This window comes from Podarcis muralis, chromosome 10 (genome assembly GCF_964188315.1).
Source record: "Podarcis muralis chromosome 10, rPodMur119.hap1.1, whole genome shotgun sequence".
Taxonomy (NCBI): domain Eukaryota; kingdom Metazoa; phylum Chordata; class Lepidosauria; order Squamata; family Lacertidae; genus Podarcis; species Podarcis muralis.
In genome coordinates, this window is record NC_135664.1 from 58,408,866 (window position 1) to 58,424,625 (window position 15,760).

Consider the following 15,760-nt stretch of genomic DNA (forward strand, 5'->3'; position numbering starts at 1 on the left):
CTGCAATGCAGGAATATGCAGGTGTCCCATATGGGGCTTGAACCTGCAACCTTGGTATTATCAATACCACACTCTAACCAACTGAGCTGGAAGAGTAATGTCAACTGACATGTAAATGACTGTCAGATCACTGAAGGGCCACAGTTTCCCCACTCAAATACCAGTGCAGGGTGGGGAGCCTGTAGCTCTCCTGAAGTTGTTGGACTGCATCAGCCCCAGCCAGCAGGGCCAATGAGGTACGATGGGAATTGCAGTCAAGCAACATTTGGAAGCTACAGGTTCTCCATTCCACTACTACCTTATGCTTAGGTGTGATGAGGGCATCTAGCAAATCAGGAGTTTCATCTCAGTTAATAGATTCAAGCTATGAGATTGCCAGGCTGCAGTGATAATTTGCTGGAGTGCTGGCCAGGCAGTTTTGACTGTCAGCTGGAGCACATCATAAAAAGCTTAACAAGACTTAAATGTGGAAGATACAGAAGCACCATGATATACACATGGCAAGCAAACAGATTTCCCATGCTCCAGTTTTAGGGAAACATGTTGAACTTGTCTTCAGTAGACAGCACAACAAAAATAAATAACAAGTGAAACCTGTCTTTTTGTCTCTGGAAAGAGACTGGGAAGCAGGCATTAGAAGAGATGGAGCCCTGTCGCTCTGACTTGACTGGGACCCAGTCATCTGACAGCTTCTTTGCAGACGTGGTAACTTGATGGAGCATTTATAATTAAAAGGACGGGGAGGACCTTTTTAGTACACAGGTTGCTTTAAGGTCCCTTTAGTTGTGTGGTGCAGTGCTGTTCCAGAGTGCATGATGGCTTGGGATTTAACATTGACCCCAAGGCAGTAGGCTTTTTTCCTTTATAAAATAAGGAACCCTGGAAGTTGTGCAACAAATCTAAGGAGTTCATGGCAGGAGGGGGTTAAAAATCCTATGCAGCTTGCCTTGCTTTCCCCTCCTTCCTATCTGTTTCATACTGTTTTCCCCTGTTTTCCCCTAAATTACAATAACTTGGCTTCCTCATTTATCGCAGGGCTTCCCACCTCGGCTACCAGCACAATATACTGGAGACTCAAACATTGCTTCTTCTGTGGCCTCTGCTTGCCTCCCTTCTGCAGTACTATCCCCTCCCTTACCCACAGATGTACTGGCTCAGCCAGGCTATCTTGCTGCAATGGTACAGCCTTATGTGGAGCAGAATGTTTTAGTTTCTTTGGGCAGTCTAGGCGGACAGGTTCAAGTGCCACAGCCTGCTTCCTGTTTAGCACAGCAGGTCTCATCTTCAGCCTCCCAGCAAACAGCATTAGAGGTAAATGGACTATGCATGTTGCTGTGTGTGTGCATTCTGAAAACTGAGTTTCAGGGCATGAATTTTGAATTCACTTCCATTTGGGGTAGCAAGCTGAAGAATCATGTGCTAATCGTCAAAATGAATTTCTCTTACAGCAGAATGTGATGCCAATGTGGAGACCTTGTTGCCCCTGGCTATGCTGTTGGGAAGTGAGTGGGCCTCCCAAGATGCAAAACACTTGCTAGCACTTCTCTTCTGGCTAGTAATGCCAATCGTTGTATTGAAGACATGCTATACTCAATAGTCACTGGAAAAAAAATCTCTCCTCAAACGTGTTCCCTGCAGCCTTGCTGTAGCTGGGGGAGATTTGAATGGACTTTGCACTCTGCATTGGCTTCTCTGTTGCACATTCTGCTAGTAAGATTTCTGGTTGCATGGCAAGCTGTAGTGCCACCATCATGTAGTGAATAAAATGGTTGACTTTCACCAGGCAACTTGTTTCAAATTTGCACGAAAACCTCAATTGGGGTTAAAAATTTGAAATGTTTAGATGCTTTAAGATGTTCTAGAGAGAACAGTGTGCTTTTCAGCTTCTAGTTACCTAGATGGATGGACTGTGATGGGGCTGGAAAAAGAGCTCTTTAACAAGATGCATGAAGGGAATGCTTTATCTTTTGCAGAGTACTTCTGGAGTTACTCAAACAGCACCTGCAGAGACTCAACCACCAGTGCAGCAGCAGCAGCCTTCACAATCAACCCCATTGGTTTCCTCAATAGATAGGTAAATAGTAAATTATTGCATTTCAACTTGGATATTTATCATTACAGACGTGGTGCTTCTGTTAATCTGTTTCTGATTTGGGTGGACTCTTCGCATGTGAATTCTTAACATCTGCCTTGACATCTAAGCTGGGGCATGGAACTTGTTTGACTCTAGTTCCATCAGCCCTGACAATCAGCCATGCTGGCTGAGGCTGATGAGACCTCTGGAGGGTCACAAGTTACCCATCTCTAATTGTAGCTGATTACTCCTTTCCTGAATTACAGCAAGGCTGATCAGACATTAGTTGTACCAGCCTCATAATGTCCTAACTTAACTATACCTTACCTGTTGCAGCACCCTATTAAAAATAGGCTATGTCTTTCCTGGCAGTGACTCAAAAGGTGACTCTTTCTTAAAGCATGTAGCATAGTGATTCCCAAACTTTCCCCCCTACAGACCACTTGAAAATTGGTGAGGGTCTTGGTGAACTACTTAATTATTTTTATGCTTGTTATAGCCATTGTAATGTGCTGCACTAGATGTTGTATTTTTTTAATTGCATTTAATTGCTTTTTGTATTTCTTACATATTGTATATTATTGTAAGGCAACCCTCCATTTTTGCGAGGTTATGTTCTGAGTTACTGCACACATCCCTTGCGAGTTTGGCTTGATGCACATGTGCGCAGTTGCACACATACTGAATGCGTGTAAAGTGGGGGGGGGGTTGCGTGTATTACAATTTGAAGTCTATGGAATTATAACTAATATAAAATATAAGAAATAAAAGAAGCAATGAACATACAATTAATAATCAATACATTATGAATATTTAAGGCAATGAAAAGTACTGTTTCCCCTGTTCAACCACAAATCCACAAACATGCTGTGGATCACCTGAATGAAGACCACAGACTACTAGTGGTCCATAAGCCACAGTTTGGAAACTCCTGATGAAATATACAAGAGAGGCATTTAATGACTAATTAAAAAACATATTTGAGCCTCATTTCACTAGTGCAGATTTAATCATTTTATCAGCATGTAGTGGTAGAATTTTCTAAAGAGCAGTTTACTTATGTTCCTTGATTTGCTGAGAGTGATACTAGAAGGGGGTGGAGTGGGATTACAGGTAAAAGATGGCTGATTTTTTCCCTACTTGTTTTTCTGTAGTGCACATTCAGATGTTGCTTCAGGCTTAAGTGACTGCAATGAAAGTGTTCCAGCATCTAGTGGTAGACATGAAGGGAGGACTACGAAACGGCATTATCGGAAGTCAGTGCGCAGCCGCTCTCGGCATGAGAAGACTACACGTCCCAAACTGAGAATTCTTAATGTGAGTTTATTTTGGTGATACTGCACTGTATAGTGCTGAACTATGGTTTAGTGTTACATCTGAATCAGTCCGCTGTGTTTTAAAACCTCCGTTTTAGTGCATAGTGGGGTGGTTCAGACATAACACTAAATCATAGTTTCAACTATCTTTATTAGAGTAGGCAAAAATATTGGCTTTATGCAAGGGGAGGAGATTAGAAATGTTGCGTTTTAGTTAACAGCAAACTATGATTTGCTCAAACCAACATTATAAAGTATAGTTTGATCCAGGTTTGTAGGTAAGCTTTGGTTTGCTATTGAGTAGAATCTAAAGCTTCATATCTCACTTTGCATGCAGAGGAAGGGGAGGAGGGAGTGTATGAGCCAAAGTCTTGTCTCTGCCCCTCTTCATAACAACAAACCAAGGTTTCTCATTATATCTGAATTCAGTCACTGTTCTAACCTCTTGACAAATTGTTCTCCTGTGCTGCTTTTTCTGTCTTAAATTCTAACATTGGGTTATACTATTGTGTGTCTGTGTGTTTGTTTGTTTTGCTTAAGCTGGCATATATTGAGTTGTGCAACTACCGTGTCCTCATCAAGCTTCCACCATATTTTAAGATTGTGTATGTATGTGTGTGAGGGGGGGGCAGGGGGGGAAGAGAATGGCCTTATTCACACAGCGCTAAGCCATGGTTCATTTAACAAACTATGAGCTGTCACATAGACAATCAAACCGTTGCTTGTTTTCCCCAGGTTCACCTCCTTCCAGCTGCTCTCATACCTTTCTAGCTTGGTGAGCTTCTGGGGTGGAGAGGCCAGGCAAATCATGGTCAAGGAAGGTGGTTAGTTCACACATAACACAAAGCCATATTTAAAAGAAACCAAGGTTTGCAAGTCAGTAACAAATCATGGTTTCAGATGCTGATTCGCTGGCACTAAATGCACCATAAGTATACTACTGGCCTGTGTTTAATAAAACATGGCTTCATGTTATGTGTGAACCGGACAACTCTGCCCCCTTGTAATAGATGGAATTTCTCTTTTATGGGAGAAGACTGAATTCAAGCCCCCCCCCCCCATGCCCCTGAATGGCTTGTTCAGCCCCTTTATGGCTGTGGGCAAACCCCTGGTGCTTGTTGATAATTTCATCTGTGTATTTTCCTGCCTCTCTATATTTCTCCCAGCCCATCTACAGCTATCATTCTCTTCCATTCTGTTTACTTCTCATCTTGAATAACAGAATTGTGTGTTCCAGGTTTCAAATAAAGGAGACCGTGTTGTGGAATGCCAGTTAGAAACGCACAATAGAAAAATGGTTACTTTCAAATTCGACTTGGACGGTGACAATCCAGAGGAAATAGCCTCTATCATGGTAAGCAGTTCAGATGGAAGCTTAATTCTGTGTTCAAATATTAGCTTCAGTACCAAATATTTAATTGCTACTGAATTTGCTTTCTCCAAGTGCTTGTTTTTAGCACAGTTTTCTTGTAATTTGTCTGCTGAGTTTGCCACAGTTTGCTGGTTAACAAATGTCTGAAGTTGCTGTGTGTAGGCTAGTACTTGCTTAAATCAAACAGTTGAAGACATGAATCAACTTCTTTCTCAGAACTATCATTTCTTCAAGCAAACAATTGTCCAACTGTTCTGCACTCAAGGGCCATGATCCGGAAGCAGCAACTGGCTAGCCCAAAAGCAGAATGCATATTTTTATTTTGGGGGGAAATCATACCTCTAATATTTGTTTCCATAACTACTGTAATGTTTGGGAAATGATATACAAAGTATTTAGTCTGCCAAGTAACATCATGGAAGGCCCCCAGTAAACTCCATGATTACTGAGAATATAGCTGCTCATCCTCTGTTTAGATTGGTCATCCCTCCCTCTTGTTATCACTGCAAGAGATGCGGTCACTATTTCAGAAGACAGAAAGCATCATATGTGGCGAGTGTCTCTGTGACAAAAGCTGGGCATGGTTGAGTTCGCTATCTCACCAGTTTATTTTTTTATTTCATAAAATTTATACACCGCTTGATTGTAAAAGAGAGAGAGAGTGAGACGACTCCAAGTGATTTACAAAAAGTGTTCAAACTAGTACTTGTAGATTGGAAGGCCAGTTTTCCTTTTTAGGATAGGAGAGAAAGTGCAGCATCTGTAACTGCCATAGTGCTGCATAGTTTTCCTTTTGGTGCTTCCGCCTGAACTGCTGCTGTTACTTTCTCAGGTGAGTGGAAGGTGACATGTCTGTACTTACCACAATTCGAAATTTCATGCAGGTGCAAAATGAATTCATCTTGGCAATGGAGAGAGATTCATTTGTAGAGCAGGTGCGTGACATCATAGAAAAGGCAGATGAAATGCTCAGCGAGGATGCAAGTGGGGAACCAGAAGGTGACCAGAGCATGGACAGTATGCATAACCAGGTAAGGGTTTATTTTACTGCCTGCACTCAAGCCTTCTGCCACAAGGTCTATGCGTCTTTCTACTGCTCTTTCTTCCAACAAGCAGTCTTGGCAAAAGTTATCTATCAACTTGAGCTGAAGTCTTAACGATAAAGAAATTATGAAAGCCATGAAATGACTTCTCCTTGGCCGCGTAAGCGGAAGGGAGTTCACAAGCCCCAGAGGAGGTTTACATAGAATTAAACCAGAATTTACCATTTCACCCAGACATGGCCATCAGTGTATTTAGTGGTCGAATGCTGGGATTATGCAGAAAAATAATCATTTCATTTGTTGCAGAAATTGGATGGAGACTTCAAACAGCCAGATCCTGTGTCTTCTATGCCACAAAGAATAGGTAAGGGCTATTGAATTCTCTTAACAATCTTCTATTGCTGGTTTGTATTCTAGGTGTAGTATAAGACAGTCATGGCATGATTCAGGACCGTGTGGTAGATTGTACATAGCTCAGTAGGAAATTGCACAACTGTAATCCTACATTTTTCTCTGTTACTTTAGGTGTTCCTCCTAACTCATTGACTCAGGTTGTCCATTCTGCTGGAAGACGGTTTATTGTCAGCCCTGTACCCGAAAGTAGGTTACGAGAACAGAGATTTTTCACTTCTATCCCATCAGAAAGTGAGCTGCTTGATATAAGTGAGTTAATCACCATTCCCAACACAGCCTTGCTCTTACCACTAACAGAATGTGTGGATTTCAAGGAAACAGTTTTACAGGGCTTGTATCAATAATGAATTTATTATTTGTTTCTAAAGGCATGTCTCTCTCCATGTGTGCCTACCTGTGTGTTGGGTTCTTCAGTGGCCTTTCTCAGTTTCTCCAGCCAAATGAGCTGCAGCTAGTGGGGGAGAGAATGTCCTTGCCTGGTGACCACTTTGGTGTCAGCACCAAGCAAATGCATTTTTTAAAAAATAAAAAAATCCAGGCGGTTTAATTTGCTGTAGCTTTAACATGTTGTTATTTCATCTGACTCTTTTGTAATTTTTATGTTGGAATTTTGAATGGTTTTATTGTTTATTGTGAGCTGCGTTGAGAACTTTATTGTAGGGTGGCTTGTAAATATATTGTAAATCAAAGAAGGGGAACCATTGGCCTTCCAGGTGTTGTTAGACACCAACTCCCATCAGCCCCAGCTAACAGAGCCAAGGATGATGGGAGTTGTAGATCAGCTGCACCTGAAGGGCTGCAGTTTCCCCATCTTTGCAGTAAAAATCTATAGGTAAAATGAAAGTAAACCTACCTTCTTTCTTTATTAGCATGGCATAAACTGTTGCCATCTATTTGAGTGTGCAGTACTATGAAAGTTATACTGTTGGAAATAGAAAATTAGGATTCCTAGTCATAAAGGGGTACCTAGCTGCCTCTTGCATCCATAAGCTATCTTGCATATATATGCTTGTTTCCAGTACCTTTATAAGCCTCAGTGACTTGAATTTGTGGTAGTTCACCATTGCTGAAACCTGTGGGAGTAGGGGAATCAGGAAAATAACTAATTGTGCTGCTGTGTCCCTCCTTCCCCCAAGTTTCCTTTAGGTAGAAAATGAAGATGCAGTCAGTGCAAAAATCTGTTGCTATAGAAAGTACTTATGACCTTTGATATCTTTCAGAAATCCGAGTTAGGCCCATTGATTTCAGCGGGGCTACTCTGAGTAACTAGGGACGCGGGTGGCGCTGTGGGTAAAACCTCAGCGCCTAGGACTTGCCGATCGCATGGTCGGCGGTTTGAATCCCCGCGGCGGGGTGCGCTCCCGTCGTTCGTTCCCAGCGCCTGCCAACCTAGCAGTTCGAAAGCACCCCCGGGTGCAAGTAGATAGATAGGGACCGCTTACTAGCGGGAAGGTAAACGGCGTTCCGTGTGCTGCGCTGGCTCGCCAGATGCAGCTTGTCACGCTGGCCACGTGACCCGGAAGCGTCTGCGGACAGCGCTGGCTCCCGGCCTATAGAGTGAGATGAGCGCACAACCCTAGAGTCTGGCAAGACTGGCCCGTATGGGCAGGGGTACCTTTACCTTTACTACTCTGAGTAAAACTTCGTTAACTACTACCCAGTAAGTTTCTGCACAGAAGCTGACTTTGCCTCTCTTCCTTGCAGTTGCTGCTTCTCCATCTCATGGCCCTGGAATGAATCTCTCTCACTCTGCATCTTCACTCAGTCTGCAACAAGCTTTCTCCGAGCTTAAGCATGCTCAGACGACGGAAGGACCAAGCACAGCCCCCCCAGTTTTTAACCAGGCTGTGCCACCTTTTCCATGCCTAAGTTCAAGCATGAATGGGGGGCTGCCACCAACATCAGTGCCTGCTCCTTCTGCCTCAGTTCCTTCCACCACCGGTGTTTCTTTACCAACAACTCAGTCAACAGAAAAAGTGACAGCAGGGCTTCCGTCGGGTGAAGAATTGCCGGGCTCCAGCTCTCCACCACCAGGGTTGCAGTCACAGTCAGTTAGCGGAGTGCCTTCCAGCGTCAGTGCACCTGCTTCTTTGTCCACAACTGCACCCCAGGTGGCTTCTGCTGTTGGGGAAATTGTTCCTAGTGTTAGCACCCCTGCTTCTTTAACATTGCCACAAGCCGGAACGACAAGGCCTAGCATTACAATATCGGGAGTTGTGGCACCAACTGCGATATCTCAACAGGTTGGTGCTGGCAGTGCTGCCCCGGCCGATTCTCAAACATCGGTCCCTGTGTCTTCGGCACAGAGCGTGGTTTCGCAGCCTTCTCAGTTGAACACCAGCGGCTCTGTACCCAGCCTAGCTGAAATGGTGGTAGTTAGTGTGCTGCAGCCAAGGTCAAAAACCGAACAGTCACCGGAAAAACCACAGCAAGTCAGCGGAGGTGGACTGCCCGCGCCTGTTTCTGTACCTATATCTTCTGCAGTAGCATCAAGCATATCTAGCTCTATCTCGCAGCCACTACCCATCCCACCCACAGTTACCTCATCTAGCTTAGGTGCTGCAGCAGGTCCTGTTTCTACCCCAGTATTACCTGGCATTCTGCCATTGGCACAACCAGTAACGAATGTCCCTGCAGTCCAGCAGACTTTAATACATAGTCAGCCTCAACCAGCTCCATTAGCCAATCAACCTCATACTCACTGCCTGGAAGGGGATGTTGACAGTCAACCCAAAGCACCCGGCATAGATGACATAAAGACTTTGGAAGAAAAGCTCCGGTCCCTTTTCAGTGAGCATGGTGGTGTTGGAGCAGCTCACCCATCGGTATCCCTGGAGACATCACTGGTGGTGGAGACTACAGTTATGCCTGGCTTGCCAACCACTGCTGTTGCGCCCACAAAACCTGCGGCACCTGTTGCAAGTACCAGTATACCACCAGCCAGTTTGATTCTTGGTCCAACAGGCTTACCTATTGCGACTCCAGTAGCCACACCTGGGCAAGCAGGCACTCCAGTCACTTGTGTTACTACTACAACGTGCAGTACAGCATCAGCAACAGCCAAATCAGGGACACCTCCTTCAAAGCCACCTCTTAGCAGGGCACCGGTAAGGAATCCAGTGGCCTTATGAATGCGTTTTAAAATATCCTAAGCTAGGAGCCTTCTAAGACTGACCTGGAACTTTTAGCTATTCCTTCCATGGCCAGTTCTGTGCATTTAGTGCTTTAATTCAGCTGTTCTTCCCTCCATTTGTTTTGCATACCTCTTAAGTATTGGTGCTTGCCATGACTTCTGGATGGCCTCATTGTGTACAAAACAAGGAAGAAATAATGTATCACCAGCACCATGGGCTGTTTTCATTTCAATTCACATTCTGGGTGGCCAATAGCCATGGCACCTTCTTCAAATGCAAGGCAAACGTCTGACCAACATTGAGACAATTGTTGCAGTTTGCTGCTGAGCATCAATTTATTAAGATGTAACAAGAAACATGCATGTGGAGCGTGCATGTACACACATTGTTAGCTGTTTTTGGGTGGGCACATGAGGCCTGTTTTGTGACATGTACTTCAGTACTATTCAGTAAATAGAGAAGATATTAAGTGCCAAAGTATGCAGTAGGTTTTGTAGTCTGATGGCACACTTGCCATATTAACTGTAGTCCTATGATAAACATGGGCTGTGCCATCAATATAAATTCCACAGGGGAAACTACAGTTGGAAAAGAGATGGCTAAAAGATTTGTGGTGTTCACAGAAATTTGTATCAGATTGTGTAGAGTCAATTGTTTCCTAAAACTGCCCAGTGTCAAAGTAGATAGCACTGACTTTCAGTTCATTCATGTTTCCAAAAAGTACTGTACACAGTGATTATTCCATACTGAAATTTGTACAGCTATGTATTTTTAAGAGGGAGTTGAGAGAGTGTTCAGAGAACCCGCACCTTACCTTTTAAACTTTCATTTCTATTATTACATACGGAAGTCGCTGGAATGTTCTGTCTAACTTTGCTATGAGACTGATGTGCCTCATTCTACTGCCTCTTATCTAACAACTTTTTGGTAACTTAGCTGAGTTTTCCCTTGCATTTTGCATGTTCAACCTTCTTTTAATAAAACACCCAGTAGACTGCTAGTTTTTATGAATCCAACTAAACCCAAACATGCACCATCAGTCCATTTGATAGCTCCTTTTTACACTTTTGGTTGATCAGCCTTGCAAATAATTACAGTAACCGTAATCCACAAATACTTACTTTAGCTAGCCAGACCTTCTGAATGTACTTGTGCATCAAAGGATGGCTTGAGACATGCCATATTGCAAACTACTTGCATGGGAAGAGAGGTTTTTTCTCTCAGTATAGCATGGTGTGTAAACAATAATACACATTCAGTAGTTTCTATCAAAATGGCTACAACAGATGCTTTGTTGTAGAATGGTAATAGGTTTCTAAGCATGAATGCCATAAGATTGTAATACTAGGCACTGTGGGTTTCTGTAATGTTTGCTGTGCCTAACTATGTCTCATGAATCAGTATCTGAGATAACAGCGTTATCTTAAGAATTGTTTGGAGAAGACTGCTAAAAGTATTTTCCTCCACTTGGGGCTATATCATATATGACACTATTTTATGCAGGGACCGCAATTAGTCTGCTGGAAAACTAGGTACAGTATTACGTGTTACAAAACAAAACAAAACTGCCACATGAGTTTACAAACTTCTGCGTAGAGTAGTTTTCATATAGGAAGGTATCATGAGTAGAAAAATGGTCCATGTATGAAATGAGTATAAAGGCAACTCTGGCATTGACCTTTGAGAGCCTTTACCTGGTCTGGGTGGTATTCAGCTAAGTTTTACTCAGAGTAGACCTGTTGAAATTAGTTGCTCCCTTAGTCACGTTCATTCATTTTAATGGCTCTATGATTCTGTGAAAACTTGGCTGTGTATTGCCTTGTTTAAACTGCCGTTAAATACGGGGGTTGGTTGTGCTCCCTCTAATAGCTTTCGCTGCACTTTGTTTACAGTCAAATAACCCAGATCCCACTATCAATCCAGTAGCAGGTAGGAGGGTAGGAAATCTGTACCAAGTGTTAGTGAGAGACAAGCAGTTGCCAGATAGTGAGCAGAGAAGGGGCAACACTATAGAAATGGGAAGTCAGAAAAAGATGGCAAAGCATCCGAGTGCTGGACCATGTTTTAGCATATCCCCATCTTCACGGATAATATGCTATTTGTGGTTGAGTCAAAGCACATTGTCTCAAAATTTGTTTCTATTTTGTTAATGGTACTCCTTCAGTATTAAAGCTTCTACAGCGAGTTTTCTTTTTTCTATATGATGTTACGATCTTTTTCTTCTGTGACTGAACTTGAATTTTACCATCTATTCATAGGGGCCACTGGTAGGTTCTGAACTTCCAGCTGGCACTCCAGCCAGTGAGCAGCTGCCACCCTTTCCAGGACCTACACTAACTCAGGTGCTATATCTGCTTCTCTTTTTTCCCCTTTTCAAAGAGCATGTTTAAATTAAACTCTGTTGCATGTTACTTCTTTCTACACTTTTTTTTTTACACCGAGTAACCTTTTCTTTTATAAAAATTGAAATGGTTTCTTCATTTGATACTCCTTTTTTCCTTTGAAGATTGCTGTGCCCCAGTGTGCAAGCCCCACAAAGAAATAAAAGCTGCTGAACTTCATGAGCACTAGTTTAAAGCTACTTGTACTTTCTTGGGGTCAGCATTGTAGACCCAAAACAGCTGGAGGGCCGAGTTTGAGGATGCCTGTTCTAAACTAACCTTAGTCACCTCATCAGTCAATGCTGCTATGATATTTTCATGGCTGGATATGTAAACAAACTCCTGAATAAATTATAGCAATTAAAGGTATATTTTTATACTTTTACTTAGGCCTCTCTTTCTGTTTTCATACTATTCCTTTATAACACAATGCTAACCATGATTACGGGTGGCGCTGTGGGTTAAACCACAGAGCCTAGGACTTGCTGATCAGAAGGTCGGCGGTTCGAATCCCCGTGACGGGGTGAGCTCCCGTTGCTTGGTCCCTGCTCCTGCCAACCTAGCAGTTCAAAAGCATGTCAAAGTGCAAGTAGATAAATAGGTACTGCTCCAGCGGGAAGGTAAACGGTGTTTCCGTGTGCTGCTCTGGTTCGCCAGAAGCAGCTTAGTCATGCTGGCCACATGACCCGGAAGCTGTACGCCGGCTCCCTTGGCCAATTAAAGTGATATGAGCACTGCAACCCCAGAGTCGGTCACGACTGGACCTAATGGTCAGGGGTCTCTTTACCTTTAACCATGCTTAAGTTGTTGTAGGAAACGTAAGGTGAGGCACACTTTGGGTAAGTGTAATGTCTCCTTTCCACAATGGTCTGTAATGGGTTTCATACCTATCTGGAGAGCAATTTCTAGGCTTTGTCCTACAAACATGATAGAAAGAAACATCTCAAAAATATTAGTCTGATATTATATGGCATTGCATGCCTAATAGCAGATATTCTACTTCCGTCGTAAGTTGATTGAGGTATGGAGTCATCAATACAAGGTCATGTATGATTAGAGACAGATTCTTACATTTTAGTACTTTGGGGAAACAAAATGAATCCATGGAGATGTTCTCCAAGGTCTGAAACAGATGGATGAAGTGTAAAGAATGAAATTTAATGAATGCACATGAGCTGGTTCCTTTGATTCCTAGATTATTGGGTAGATAAAACAACTGTGTTTGCCTATGAAGGCTAAGAACTGGTTTATATGGAGGTTTTTATTGAAGTGCCAAGACATGGATTGAACGGATTTGATTGTAGTTGACTTTTGCATTGGTCATATAATAACATCATGTAGCTTGTTTGCTTTCAACAGACATCTACTGAGCAGTAAGGAGTGATTCTTTTGGAAACTTTGTAAATGACAGTGTGTTAAATGTTGGATGGGTAGAAAAATGTAGCCCAGAGTATTATGGGAAACTGACATCTCAACAGTCACCTGACTGGCTCAAAGATGTTTGTATTAAGGGTGGAATTCAACTAAGCTATATGCAGAATAGACCAATTGAAATTAATGAACATGACTAATTTAGGTCCATTAATTTCAATGTTCTACTCTGAATAAAGCATAATTGAATACCATACAATGTGCCCATTTATCTCTCCTCTTATTTCCTGCCATATAGCTGTTGAAAACTGGAAATAACTGTTCTCTGAAAGTTTAGTGCACCTCAACTCTGGGTATATATCATGTAAGCAGCAGTCCATTCTCAGTTCACTTTATACACCTAAAGTAGGCTGTTGGCTACAAACATTTATCCCAATAAAATAGTTTCCAAGGTGCCCACACAGGATTATTCTGAAGGAGGCTTTGTGTCTGTGTCTTTGATTAGCTTCCGAGAAGCTTGACTGCTGCATTGTATGTTGTCGTAAATGACATTATGGTGAAGTAAAGTCACATTCATGAATGTTCTATGATTAAAAGATGATAATATTGTGGTCTTCTGCTTAATCATTTTCTGGATGTCACTTCAGAATTCTGTTGTAGAATTCAAAATAGTTTAGATGTTACATGTATAGCAAGGTTTAAAGGGGCAACAGCTAACTGTTCCTACTTCCTGCAGTCCCAGCAACCTCTGGAGGACTTGGATGCCCAGTTGAGAAGAGCCTTGAGTCCAGAAAATGTCCCAACAACATCAGCTCCTGCCGGTGTAAGTTTTGCTGAACTAGTGACCAAAAAGTTCAACATGCCCATCTGCGTCTGCACTGCTTCTGTGTGATGGAAGCCCAGGGCAGAAGGGACATGTTTACTAAGGGCTTACAACTTGCAAGATTCATTTCCAGGGGCTGGAGGGGTGAGCAGGAAGCAGTTGGTTTCATTTGGCCCACCACAAGCTCTGGAGTACAAGTATTTATGCGGCTAACGAAGGAAGCAGGATTCTTTGCTTAGAGATTGGGAGAGGCAGTTGTCTCTTGCAGTTATGATGAGTGGAGGCTCCAGGGACAAAATAGATTATTGGCTTAGAACAAAGGTGTCATTGGTTCATTGCCTGTTTCCATACTGTTTGTTTTGTAGTATTTTAGTTGTGGTTGAACCTGATTCTTGTGTTCTTTTTTTAAATGGAAAAGCAGGAGTGGTCAATGCACTACCCTCCAGATATTGTTGGCTACAACTTGCATCAACCCCGGCTGTTGGCCATGCTGGCTGGGTCTGGTGATAGTTGCCCTCCAGATTTTGCTCAAATCAATCATGATTACTACCCCTTCAGTATAAAATAGGCACCACATATCTTATTTTAGACTCCATTTATACATGTAGAGGTCTATGTATTCCTCTGTGTATGTTCAGGCCCTACATTATGCTATGCTCCTCATAATTACAGGCACCATTCTCTACTCTTTATATATACCGTATTTTTCGCACTATAAGACTCATTTTTTCCCTCCTAAAAAGTTTTCTGTGTTGAAGTTTTTTGCGTGTGGAATAGTATTCAGTCACGTGAACCTCCACCTGCAGCCCAGACACAACTTTACCATCTCAGTGAGAACTAGCATTTTCTCCAACTATGAAAACAGGCAATGGAGTTGTATGAAAAACAAATTGTGTTATATGAAATATAAGGCCTGTACAGTGGAACCTTGGTTCTCGAACTTAATCTGTTCCGGGAGTTCTTTGACTCATGAAACTATTCGAAAACCAAGGCGTGGCTTCCGATTGGCTGCAGGAGCTTCCTGCACTCAAGTGGAAGCTGCGTCGGATGTTCAACTTCCGAAAAACATTTGAAAACCAGAACACTTACTTCTGGGTTTTTGGTGTTTGGGAGCCAAAATGTACAAGTACCAAGGCGTTCAAGAACCAAGGTTCGACTGTATTAGCAACAGCAAAGCTGTTTTTTCAGGGTTTCCCCTCCCTAACTTTAAGATGCTGTGGTGTGTGCAGAATCATTTGAAACAGGATGGCCGTGCATAATCTAATACTGGATTTGGAAAGGCTGCTTAAGGAGAGGCCTTGACTTGCTACAGTGGATACTCGTCAGTGCTTTGCTTTGGTATCTGAAGCTTAAGAGAATTGATGTGATCCCGTGAATAACTACGGGCAAATTAGTGCCCTGGATTTTTTAAAAAAGAAAAGGAAATTAGAATATTCTGGTGAACTTTATTTTGTTTGTTTGTGTTTTTCATAGCCTCTGCCATCGGTGGCTTCTACAACGGTTACTGGAATGGCATCTGCACCAGAACAGCCTACAAATACTGGTAAGAACCTTTTGGAATGAACAATGTCTGAACAAGAACACTTGCTGTCTGCTGTTTGTTATATTAGAGGTTTGTTCATGAATCCTGTGCAAAAGGATTATAATCTCAAAAATATTGGCTTTTGGAACTCTACCTCAAAACAAATGAATAATAATTAAAAAACACCCAAGTGATTATGTGGATAGTTTGACACGGGGTGAAAGTACGATTGCTCTTAAGCAGTGACTAAAATGATCTGTAGGGTTTATTCTTTTCCCAGTAGATTTTATGGGTAGCACATTCCCTTTTG

General features: G+C 42.5%; 1 protein-coding gene across 23 annotated transcripts in view; it reads left to right on the forward strand.

The window, feature by feature from the left end:
- WNK1 (WNK lysine deficient protein kinase 1) overlaps positions 1 to 15,760 on the forward strand; it is a 110,044-nt gene that overhangs the window by 74,333 nt on the left and 19,951 nt on the right. For 10 of the 23 annotated variants that reach the window (XM_077935135.1, XM_077935134.1, XM_077935136.1 and 7 more), the window contains 12 exons: positions 1,036 to 1,311; positions 1,449 to 1,502; positions 1,974 to 2,074; positions 3,229 to 3,391; positions 4,628 to 4,744; positions 5,647 to 5,793; positions 6,112 to 6,169; positions 6,331 to 6,468; positions 7,924 to 9,326; positions 11,612 to 11,695; positions 13,842 to 13,928; positions 15,402 to 15,471. In XM_077935135.1, coding sequence (XP_077791261.1) covers positions 1,036 to 1,311; positions 1,449 to 1,502; positions 1,974 to 2,074; positions 3,229 to 3,391; positions 4,628 to 4,744; positions 5,647 to 5,793; positions 6,112 to 6,169; positions 6,331 to 6,468; positions 7,924 to 9,326; positions 11,612 to 11,695; positions 13,842 to 13,928; positions 15,402 to 15,471 — 2,698 coding nt within the window. The remainder of the gene's footprint in view (positions 1 to 1,035; positions 1,312 to 1,448; positions 1,503 to 1,973; positions 2,075 to 3,228; positions 3,392 to 4,627; positions 4,745 to 5,646; positions 5,794 to 6,111; positions 6,170 to 6,330; positions 6,469 to 7,923; positions 9,327 to 11,611; positions 11,696 to 13,841; positions 13,929 to 15,401; positions 15,472 to 15,760) is intronic. The other 13 variants (XM_028746610.2, XM_028746624.2, XM_028746626.2 and 10 more) reach the window with 4 other exon arrangements.